Raw genomic sequence first — 12,633 nt, 5'->3', positions numbered from 1 at the left:
ATACCTTGAATTGTGTAGTCTGATATGCTATTAAAAGAAAATGAGGCATATCTAGAGTATGTTTTGCTCTTTGCCTCCCCAGAGTTTAACTTTAGGTTAAAAGAAACACTCCAGCTAATAAGATGTGGAATCACAAGGTATGAACATTTGTGTTTCATTTTAATTCATCTTAAACACTTTGAAAAATTTGGGGGGTAGTTGTTAGCAGCTTTATTTTTTAAGTACTGTCACTTTCTACAAATGGAAGCCTTGTTTTATAATCATTCAGGATTTGAGAAATATAAATATTTGCACATATCTTAAATTTAATGATCTTCACCTTATACTCGTAATGAGAAAACAGGGCTTGGTAATCAAAGATGACAAGTCTTGATTGACTGCTAATTTAGTTAAACAATGTTTGTATCTTTGGAAAATTCAACAGATACTAAAATATCCATTTTCTGAAATAAAATTCTTTATAAAAGGTTTAAGGATAAGGAGCTATGTATGAATAGAACATTTTTTTTTTTTTTTTTACTAATTAGATTCTAAACTAGCATTGGCAAATTATTTAAAAAAAAAAAAGAATATATATGTGGTTTACCTAACAGAAAGTTGGAAACTATAGAACTCATAACAGTGGTCATCAAACTTGCACATACATCCAAATCACCTGTAGGGCTTATTAAAAACAAATTCCCTGCACTCCTCTCTCTACTTCTTGCTGAGTATAAATTATCAGAAGTGGAGCTGGAGATTTAAAATTTTTAACAAGTAGTTTCCAGATGATGCTGATGCTGCTTTTCTCTTTTTAGGGGCCATACCTGAGAACCAGTGACTTAGAAATTCTATCCCAAATTGCTATTCCACACACAGTTCTGTATTATAAATATAAAATTCCATATATGAATGGGTGCTTTGATAAATGTTTTTGGTGGTCATGAATATATAAAATTACCATTTGAAATGTCTTTTAATATCTTGGTTCATTCAGTATGTGCTTTTTATTTTAAGGATGAAACACTAGTACACTGTAGTTTAAATGAGCTAGAAGATGCAGCACTTACTTTTCCAGTCCTTTTCCAAGATGTCATTTATCAGGTAATTAAAATTTTTTAACTTGAGTTTTGGCCTGTTAAGATATTCTGAACCAAGAAATCTTTTGTGAAATTTTTTTTTTTTTTTTTGCTGAAGTGTTATGTGTTTATTCCCAGTGGATTTCATCAATATTTTAATGATTTGTTAACACAAAGTAGCATCATGCTAAATAACCACATAAAACAACATTAATTTGTTACCAAAAAAAATTTGAACTTTTTTACCCAGTGATCTCTGCTAGTTTCATAATCTGTTTGCCAGCAGGTGGAGGCAGGAGCACTGACATCTTAGATCCCTAAGAAGAACTTGCCAGATTAACATCTGGTGGTGGTGGTATTGTTCCAAAACCCAATTAACATAAATAAATCTCATCCCTTGTTGGTCGTTTTTTTATTGCCTTTTGTAGTAATATGGTCTGTAGGTTGTAGTGTGATAGATCTACTTTATATTAATAACATAATTCCAGGACACTCTTCTAGTTACTGCTTTAACTTTAAAAAAATGGAATATAAGCATTTCTCCCTCATCTGTATTGATGGACAGGTAACAATGTAAATACATACAAACATCATTTACATTTCACTGTGAATTGCGTGTGTTGGCTTGGTTTTACTTATGTTTGAGATTTTTCTATCATAAAATTTGGGTTAATATGTGTGAATATACTTTGAAAACTGCAGAGTGCCTTTCAGTTGTGGCGGTTGTTATTAAATTCACATTGTCTTCATATATACTAGTTGTTGAAGGATTGAGAAAGGGTCAAAAACTTTGTTGTTTGTTGAGGGGAAGCCAACCCAAAGATTAACTAAAAGCCACAGAATATTTACCACATGAATAATGAAAAGGTGTTTATAGTTGTTTATATGCTCTTAATAGGCAGTTAGAATGAGGGTGTAGTTTTCTTGGCATGATAGTTATCTCTCAGGAATCATAAAATTTTAGAGTTAGATTTTTAGAGTTTGTGGTTCAGGGTCTGCTTTACCTCATCTTGTAATTAGTCATAAGATGATTTATTTAAGCAGTTATTGTCAGTTCTACTTTATTTTCCTTACTATATTTATTTCCCTTTTATGTAAACTGATTTTGATATGTGATCACAGGATGAGCAAAATATACATAAAAATAAAGAATTTTAAGTTTTTTTGTATTCCTTTTTAACTGGATATCATTTGTTTAAGGTAAATCTTTTTCTTCAGACATTTTCAGCTGAATAGGTTGTTCTTGTTTAGTGCACTTTAAGGACAGGAGTCTTGTGGCAAATATATTCTTTCTTCTTAGCTTGTTAATCTTATTTTTATGTTCAGAATTGCCCTTAAAAACAGTGGCCTTTCAGGCTTTGAATTTGGAAAGAGATAATTATTTTGAGGTGACTTAAGCTTCCAAATTTGAAATTTCTTGCAGGTGGTTTTGGTTTATGTAATTTTTATTAGTAAATAAGAAACTTGGAGAGTAGATAAGTTTGAGTCTTTTCATGAGTATTTCTTTTCAGCGTGACCATAAAATTGTATTTTTTCTTACTGCTTCCACCATTTCTTCTTTAATTCTCATCTTTATGATATTCTGATTATTTCATCTGGGTCTAGATGGTCATCTTATTTTGAGTAAAATGCTCCTAGCAGTACATATGACTAATACCTTGAAAAAACTTCATATGGACTGCATCTACCTCTGTGGATATTCAGAGAACTCTTTTTCTTAAATAGTTGAGTTATGCTTTCTGAAACAGAAAAATGATTAGCTTAAAACAGGAGCAGTGAGCAGGAAGTTTAGAGATATTTGAGTTTTAATATCATGACTTTGTTACTATATCATGCACAGAGTTTAGTTCCCTTTCAGTAAGTTTTTGAGGATGCCCATAGTTAATATTGAGTATATTACCTTCTATTTCTGGTTTTGTCATAGCCATTCTGTCTTTTAAAAAAAAATAACTTTGAAGAAATCCTGGGTTAGGGTTCCCCCAGTTTTCAGACCAGCAAGCTCCCTTTAAACAGGGAATGATGTCTTTTAAACTTTCAGTGGTGTTGTCTCCATCTACTGGCAAAGAAGAGATATACACAAGGGTCTGGGATGATCTAAGACATTTTGGAGAAACCACATTATTAGGTAAGATGTAACTTACATATTTAACCACTACAGTATAATGTGGCTCACTTAAAGGCAGAAACCTGTAAAATCCTGTATATACTCTTTCAAAAAATAATTTATCAAGGTGAAATTCACAACATAAAATTAACCATTTTTAAGGGAACAGTTTCATGACATTTGATATACTCTTGAATCTGTCAATTCTATAACATTTATGTATATATACTCTTAAATAGTAATGTTAAGTAGGGATCAAATTCTTCCTCTGAATCAAAGCCAGATAAAGTGTCCTCTTGGGACTTTACTTTTACTTTCTTTTTGTGGTAAGTTTGTTATGGTAGAACTATAGCTGATTTTGTTTGTTACTCTCTTTCTTTCAAAACATTGAAAATGTAAATTGTGTTATATATGTTTCAATAATTATCTATATCAGGGGTTGGCAAACTTTTTCCTATATAGGGCCAGTTGTTAATTTTTTAGATTTCGCAGTCTGTGTTTCTACTACTTTCTGCCAGTGTAGCATGAAAGTAGCCATAGACTATACGTGATAAAATAAACATGTTTGTGTCCCAATAAAACTTTATTTACAAAAATAAGCCATGGTCTGGATTTGGCTCAAAGGCCATAGTTTGCTGACCCTTGGTCTAATAAGTATTAGAATATATGCCGTAAACTTACATATTTAAATTCTAAGTGGAAGTAAGTAATCAAATGTTCACCAAAACTCTGGTTCATACATAGATTTAAAATTAGATCCACTGTAATCTAGTTATGTCTTTCTTAGTTTTTCTCAGATGAAAGTTTGAGGGAAATTTAAGGTGGTCACTGCTCACATTTAAAGATTGCCTTACTTCATGATGTATACTCTTCTTTTGATTGATATATAGTATTCAATTAATGCAAGTCTTAGAATATATGAGGAGGTAGATTATTTAAACCTCAGTTCAGTACCTTGAGTATATTTGAATTTCCATTTCTGTAAGAGATAAAGAAACCTAAAAGATTGAACACAAAATTTTGATATAGGTTAACGACTGACACTATGTAGACAGACAGATTACAGTTTGTATGTTTGGAGAAAAAGTCATATGAAAGGACTGAGTTTTTAAAGTGAGGGTATAGCATTCACAAAGACAAAGTATATAGATTTTTGTTTGAATGGGCCTCCCGCCTCCCCTTAATTGGTAGTTTTTCCATGGATTGTTTTACATTTAGATATTGGGAAAAGTATTTATTCATAGACTGGTACAAATGCATTTTGATATCTGGAAAAACAAGTGCATGATAATTTCCAATGCACGTGTTTTAATCTTTATTTTAGCTTATATTGACACATTGTCAGGAAACCATCTCGTGGTGTTACTCAGTTAAGAGGTCTCCACTGTATTTAGTTTCTGTTCCTGCAGATCCACCAATTCAAGACTCTAGGTCATCTCACTCCCTCTTCCATCCAGAAGATGACTTCTATCCACAAGCAGGAGTGAATCAAAAGACAGATTTTTCACTTAGCTCTTGAGCTGAACCACCTCCTCAATGACCTTCCTCTGTCTCCATCAAGAACTGGAGCTCAGTTTTTTGAAGATGTTATAGAGCTACTCAGCCCAAACGTGGCTAATTGAAGACAAAAAGAAGATGCCTCATATGTTTCACCACAGTGCAACCAAACGTAACTGTGTTGTCCAACTCCTCATTCTGTAAAGTATGGCAGGGGCATCTGATTTTTGACTCTGTTCACCAATAAGACTTTAGCCAGTCAGTGGCTTTCTGAAGATCAGTAAAATCAACAAACTTTGGGTCAGCTGTCCAGAAATCAGATTGTGGTAAGCACTCAAGGAGAGATAGGATCCTGTAGGGAGCTAATTGCTAAAGGATGCTTTGTTTTAACAGTAGAGGTTGCTTTTATGGGAAAAGTTGGGGGGTGAGGTGGGTGGGAAACCCCATGTTTAGCAAAGCTCAGCCTCTTCTCCATTATTATAGCTTGTTTGTTTTTTGGGAAACTTACAGCCTAGAGTAATTTTCATAAGGATATCAAATATTTTATACCACAATAGAAGTAGAGGGTCAGTGGCATCTCTCTTCCACAGTCTTTCCCAGAAAAGTCAGCATTATTTTTGCTTCATGAGGAAAAAAGCAATCATTTAAATGAAGAGTGTTGTTAGTAAATACCTAATCAAGTTTTTCCTCCCCTCAAGCTCTGACTTAAATTGATACTAAACAAGAGGCATTTTGTTTTGACATTCATTAAACATAATTTTATTGTACAAAAGTAGTATGTATATTTGTACCTTGAATAAAACATCTGGAGTCGTGGACTCTTAGTATTGAGGATAAAAGTAATATTTTACAGCTAGTAGAAAACACTATTTTGATAATTTATTATAAGTCAATATTAAAAAATTTTAAAGTAACTTTCTAGTAAGTATAGTTACTTATTGATACTAAGTTTTTCATCATGGTTTTTGTATTATCTATGAGTAATATCTTAAAATTAGAAGTAGTTCATTTACAGAATCTACAGAAAGCTCTTGCTTAACAGCTGAAAATATTCTATAAATCTAGGAGAGGTAATAGTTGATTACTAAGCATATTAAATTGGAGCCTTCAAAATTAAGAATTTTTTTAAAAAATTTTATTGGAATATAGCTTACTTACAAGCTGTTAGTTTCAGGTATCCAGCAAAGTGAATCAGTTATACACACATCCATTCTTTTTCAGATTCTTTTCCAATATAGGTTATTACAGAGTATTGAGTAGATTTCCCTTGCTATATAATAGGTCCTTGTTAGTTACCTATTTTATATAGAGTATGTATATGTTAATCCCAACCTTGTTTTTAAAGGCAACATTTGTGGGGTTTTTTTTTTTTCCTTTTAAAATGAATAAATTTAATAGAAACACATTAATAGTTTATGTAGTCAAAATGTGTATGTACCTTTTTAAGTTTAAAAGTTGTGTGTGTGTGTGTATGTGTATATATGTGTATATATATAGGCCATGACTTGAAAACTATGCTTCATTGCTTATTTTTAGTATATCTTCTATGTGAATACAGTAATTAATAAGCATTTTATCCCATTTGGACTCTGTAAGAAAATTCCCCTTCAAATTTATTTCTAGTTAATATAGTGTAAGGTTTTGTAGAAGGTTTTAGTTTGGGGGTTTTGTTTGTTTTTGTTGGTTCTGATGTTTTAGTATTTACCTGTTCATCCTCAGATTGATCCACTATCCCCAGCAGCCATCTACCCCTTATTGGAACTGTTTGAAGCAAAAGATGACTTGTAAACATAACCCAATGGGTTATGAAGTTGAGGCCTCCACAGGGCCTATCTAAGCAACCCTCTTTATATGGAGAAGGTTTGGGTTTTGTCTCTGTTCTCTGGTGTTGATGCTAAGAAAATATTAACTAAATTAAATAGTTAAGTATTCAACTGACTTACTTTACCTCTTCTAAAAGTATAGCTATAGCTTTCTTTAGAGTTGAGATTGCCCAGTTCTGCCCCCGTAAAACCCTGTTAATTCCAGCTATTCTTCTCATGGCTGATTACTTCAAAATAACTAAATGGATAGTGACAATAGCTGTTGGCAGTCTCAGTGTGCCAGGCACTGTTCTGGGTGCCTTACATGTATAACTTATTGAATACAACAACTTTATGTAATGTTATTACACCCATTTTCTAGATAAAGAAACTCAAGTGTACCAGAAAGGTTAAAAAAGTTGGCAGAGCCCCCTGAACACCTGTGGTATCTGCTAATACCTGGAGCATGTCATTCTTTACGTTCTTCAGTGTTGTTAGTTTTCTACTGCTATAATTCTTACTGCTGATTAAATAGCATCCATCAATCTTTTTTTTTTTTAATTTAAAGGTGCCATACTCGTAATTGGGTGAATACCACTGACTTTACCCCGTTACTCATTGCAGCAGTAAGTTCAAAGGATTTCATGGAAAAACTAATAAAGATGTATCTTTTTGAATATGTTAGTGTTGGTGTTATCTGTGCTTAAACTAGAGGAGTTCTCGTCGTGGCGCAGTGGTTAGCGAAACCGACTAGGAACCATGAGGTTGCGGGTTCCATCCCTGGCCTTGCTCAGTGGGTTAAGGATCTGGTGTTGCTGTGAGTTGTGGTGTAGGTTGCAGATGCAGCTCGTATCCTGCATTGCTGTGGCTGTGGTGTAGGCTGGCCTGATTAGACCCCTAGCCTGGGAACCTCCATATGCTGCAGGAAGCGGTCCTAGAAAAGGCAAAAAGACCAAACAAAACAAAACAAAAAAAACTATTTAGAAATATTTTTCCTAAAAAGATCCCACATGTAAGACATTTTTTTCTTAATCACTTTCCCACAAATTGTTTATCTTTGCATGTTTTCTTTCCTCTTCCTCTTTCTCTCTGTCTCTCTCTCTCTCTTTTGGTTATGCTTTGATAATGGCTTGGTAAACTAGTAATCAGAAATTAGTGGAGTTCCTGCTGTGGTGCAGCGGGTTAAGGATCTGGTGTTATGTATGTGGTGGTGCAGATTTGATCCCCAGCTTGGTGTAGTGGATTAAGGATCCAGCATTGCCTCAGCTGTTTGTTTTTTTTTTTTTCCCCCACACTTGATTTTCACACTTACTAAAAGTGAGGATGTAAAAAGAGATAACTTCAAAATCCAGTATCTGATCTTTTTCAACAGGGCTTGCTGCTTTTTAGGTAGCAACACTTTGGTGTCCTGGAACAGCTATGGTGTAGGGTGCAGGTGTGGCTGGGGTTCTGTCCTTGGCCCTGGGAACTTCCATATGCCGCAGGTGCAGCTGAAAAAAGAAAGAAAGAAATTAGTGTATATAACTTGACATTGCATACATAGATGTGAATTAGAGATTAGACAATCATAAAATATTTATAATCATTTTATAACTGGATTGCTATTTTAATGACTTTTATTAAATCTAGTTCTTTTGAGCATTTATGGCCTTCTAGGCTAGTCTTATATAATTACAGGATATTCTCCTGTCTTAATACTTAAGAAAGTACAGGCAGTCAGATATTGTTCATATCAAGTAGTATTAGTGTATTGCTAGTGTGATGTTATTTTTCTCTAATATATTTTTAAGTTTTAGTATAATATATTATACAGGATTAGTTCATTATCCCTATTTTGCAGACATTATCCTAGTAGATTTTGTCTTAAAAGTTTATATCATGAACATATAATGAAATAAGTGAGGGAGATTAAGAAGTACAAACTTCCAGTTGCAAAATAAATTGTGTCACAGGTATGAAGTGTACAAAAAATGTTTTACGTAATGAGTATATTCACAACATAAACATCTTTGTGAAGTAGTAAGTCTTATTTGATATGGTATTTTTAATTGTTCCTTTTTAGAGCATTATGAATTACTTTAAAACTGAGTTTTTCAAAATATATTTGGTTTAGTGATAGATTAAAACTGTTGGTTATGTAGGTGGAATATTCACTGTATATTTGGAGGAACATATGTATACCATCCTGAAATGAAACTTACGGCCTAGTCTTATATTTGGGACTAGGTTTTGCATGGTTTTAAAGAGTGGCTCGTTTGAAGGATGGTTGCTGAAATGCTAAGAAGTGGAAGAATGTAGAAAATAGGAAGTAGGCAGCTTGGGACCGGAATCTGTTGTTATGAGAAGGTTAGGATGAAAAACGGAGTTAAACATCTGTAGAATAGATTTTGAAGCATTTGAATTCATGTCTATCTGTGTATCTGTATATTTGTGTGTCTCTGACCTAACAATAAGTGATTGTAGTCTCACTGTATTATACATACTACAATTTTTCTTTGTTTCCTCCTGGACAGTACTTAGTGTTTCTTGACTTCTATGTATTTTTTGCTTTAATATATCCATGCAAATGACTTAGACCCTGCTGTTCTTATGTGTGTTTCCATTTGCCTTTGTTGCACATGGCAGAACCTTATATGGTTCCAAGCCTACCCCTGCTCCCTATTACTTTGTACCTTTCTACATTCTTTTATTTTTAACTAACCATCTCAGTTTCTGCCTATGTCTTTTAACCCTGAAACACTGTTCATATGGTGAATCTCTTTTGAGGATAGGAACTTTTACAGTCAATAGTTATTCTGTTCTCATTGTAAGGAAACACTGTAGCATTATATTCATCAGTGCCACCTTTTATCCCTAATAAACATGCACATTATGAAAATCAATGTCATATTTTAAGATACTTTTCATATTTGTGTAGTCAAAGTAGTAGAATACATAGATAACTAGGGTTTTGACCTAATCTGGAAGTCAATTTGTAAGAAATTAGAAAATGTCACCTTATTATGTACAGTGTTTCACTTATGCTTGGATAATATTGTTTAAATAGAAGTATTCTTCTGCAGTGGAAGTGTGTTAGTGTTCACATTTTGATAGATACTGAAAGCAAATGAAAATATTTATACATATACAAAATGAAATATTATTGGTTATTAAATGCATTTAACTGATAAGCCTTAGCAAAAAACAAAAAGGCACTGGTGGTTCATGGTTTATCATCCTCCATGAGATAAAAGTAGTTGAAAAAGTATTTTTTTCAAACCCAGAATTGATGTTTTTTTTTTCCTTAACCATCACAGAAGTATTCTGAAAAGTTCCATAATTTTCTCATATATTTAAGTCTATCACTTACTTGCATTACCAGATGTGTTGAAAACTATACCAGATATTTTAAAATGTAAATATCAAAGTTAATTAGAAGAGTAACTCTAGTTAAAAATTTTGTGCCTCTTGAAGTTCCTATGTGGCACAGCAGGTTAAGGATCCTGCATTGGTGCAGGTTCAGTCCCTGGCCTGGGAACCTCAGTATGCCATAAGTACAGACAAAAAAAATTTTTTTGTACCTCATCCTAGTGATTGGAGACTAAGGATTTCCTTGTTTTTATTTGCTAGGGATGGGGGTGTGTCTTACTTTGTTTTTGATTAGTCAAGAAATTGGGGGAGTTCTTTAGGGCTCAGAGGCTTAAGGATCCTACCATTGTCACCATTGTGGTTCAGTCCCTGGCCCAGAACTTCCATATGCCCCTGGGCATACCCTACCCCGCAAAACAACAACAAAGAAATGAAATAAAGTGCCTACTAGGATTAAAATGAGTAAACCTTTATTATTCTAGCCCATAGGCTGGGATAGAGTAAGATTAATAATTATTTAAAATTTGCCTTTCACAAGTGATCATTTCTTAAGGAAATTCAGTATTTGTCCTTATATAGGCTTGACTCTGTTTGTATTGTTGACTTAAGGTAGTTCTATTTAATTTGCTTAGCAGATTTTTATCAGTTACTTTTATCATGATTCCAAAGGCATATTTGGAATCATGCCTTTTGGGCTTTGGAAATTACCAAGATTGATAGTACATAGTTCCTCCCTCCTAGAATCCTTTGCCTGTTCTGCCCCAAAACATTCCCAGAGCTAGATTTTTATCATGAGGGCATTTTTGTTTGTATGTATGTTGAAGTTTGTCATTAAAATCCATGAAGCCTAGATTTTGAATTTGTTGCCTTCACAGTTTTGTTTTGTTGAATCCAGTGAATCTGGTACATAGGTGTCCTATGAGTATTTGGTGTTTGTGGTTTATTGTTTGATGTCAGTAACTACCTTTTGAGTGGAGTACAAAATTTTCCTTTTATAAATTTTTGTCAAATACAATTTAAAGGAGTCAAAATCTTTTGTAAATCACTTTTAGTGATTTTTTTATGGCTTATATTTCTGTGCTTTTTGAATATTGAGTATATTTCAAGAGTTACAAGAAATGTAGGCAAGAAAACAGACACGAAAATAAGAAAGTAATGTATGTAAGTTAGTTCTTTGGGTACTGTAGTCTTTCCTGATACTGTCAGTTGGTTTTGATAACCAGTATGTTTGACTATTATATTTTTAATCTCAAGAAGCCCAATAGTGCTAATTTAGATACCACATATGAAGCAGTAAATGTAGAAGACTGATTTCTGAAAAGAAATTCCAGTTAATTAAAACCCACCAATCCAGACATCTCTTTCTTGAAAATTGTTTACTGTAATAGCAATTTAAAATAGAAGTATTCTGGAGTTCCCGTCGTGGAGCAGCGGAAATGAATCCGACTAGGAACCATGAGGTTGCAGGTTCAATCCCTGGCCTCACTCAACCAGTTAAGGATCCAGTGTTGCTGTGAGCTGCAGCGTAGGTTGCAGACTCAGCTTGGATCCACTGTTGCTGTAGCTGTGGGGTAGGCCAGCAGCTATAGCTCCAATTCAACCCCTAGCCCGGGAACTTACATATGCCATGGGTGCGGCCCTAAAAAGCAAAAAAAAAAAAATAATAATAATAATAAAAATACTCTTAGCCCGTGATTGATGAGAAGAAATTCTGAGTAATTATTGAAGAAGGTCATTGAGACAGGTCAGCTAGAGGTGGATACACAGCCTGCCTAATAATTGGATGGATGCTACCTGGCTGGAAGATGGAGTTGATTGGTGGATCAAAATCTCAGAGGGAAACCTGCCATTTTTAGTTTAAGTGTTTATTAAAATTATATTCCACAAAGTGCTATTATATTGTGTGCTGCTGTTTAATTATTAAAAAGTGAAATGATTACCAATGATTATTACTACCCTACCAAAAGATTCTTTTAAGTGACTTTTGGTATGTGAAATACATTTGGTTGAGTGGTACTTAGTATACTTTTGTATTACCTTAACACATGAACTTTTAAATCATATCCAAAGTTAGAACATATCTTATAAATAGGTTGTTTATGTTTTATATATTTATTCCCTAAAGACTATCTTTGTATTTTTTTAGGTTTACGTGAGATTAAGACCATTCTTCAGGGAATTCCTGGAACGAATGTCTCAGATGTATGAGGTAAACATACTTAAGCTAATTACATAAGTATTTTTATTTTATTCAATATAATACCCATATTTAGATCATGTATAATGATTACTTCTTTTCCCCTGAATTTGTAGATCATTCTTTTTACTGCTTCTAAGAAGGTGTATGCAGACAAGTTACTGAACATACTAGACCCTAAAAAGCAACTGGTCAGGTAAATTTAATTAAGAAATAGTGAAAATGTCTGTCGCACTGATCTATGAAATTACTATGATTCTATTTAATTTTAATAGCCATTTTTAGTTGGCTGCATATATAGAGATTTGTTGTGTTAAATGGTGAAAATAAGTGAATTTTTTTTAAAGCCCCCAAACTCTTTAAGAGTTCTTTATTATTTAATTCCAGACAGACGTTCTTTAAAGGATACAAAGATCAAATGAATTTATTTACTTGTACATCTGTATCCTCATTTCTTTTTGGACTGGGGGAGATTGGGGGTATGTGGAATTTTTCACTGTGTGCATGATGTTCTCACTTCCTTATGTCTCTGAGATAATGCATGTTATGTCACCTTTTTAACGGCATAGAGAAATAAAAATTAATTTTAACAGAAAGGATCAAATTAAACTCTTTTGCTTTTTTCAA

At 33.3% G+C, this 12,633-nt stretch overlaps 1 protein-coding gene across 5 annotated transcripts in view; it reads left to right on the top strand.

Moving 5' to 3' along the window:
- The window catches only part of CTDSPL2 (CTD small phosphatase like 2), a 96,303-nt gene that overhangs the window by 73,954 nt on the left and 9,716 nt on the right, over positions 1-12,633 (top strand). For 4 of the 5 annotated variants that reach the window (XM_021096524.1, XM_021096504.1, XM_021096494.1 and 1 more), the window contains 3 exons: positions 997-1,083; positions 11,956-12,018; positions 12,123-12,202. In XM_021096524.1, the coding sequence (XP_020952183.1) occupies positions 997-1,083; positions 11,956-12,018; positions 12,123-12,202 (230 nt within the window). The remainder of the gene's footprint in view (positions 1-996; positions 1,084-11,955; positions 12,019-12,122; positions 12,203-12,633) is intronic. The other variant, XM_021096535.1, reaches the window with a different exon arrangement.

This window comes from Sus scrofa, chromosome 1, assembly GCF_000003025.6.
Source record: "Sus scrofa isolate TJ Tabasco breed Duroc chromosome 1, Sscrofa11.1, whole genome shotgun sequence".
In the NCBI taxonomy this organism is placed as follows: Eukaryota; Metazoa; Chordata; class Mammalia; order Artiodactyla; family Suidae; genus Sus; species Sus scrofa.
Note: the sequence above shows the minus strand (reverse complement) of the source record. Positions and strands in the feature narration are given on the sequence as shown.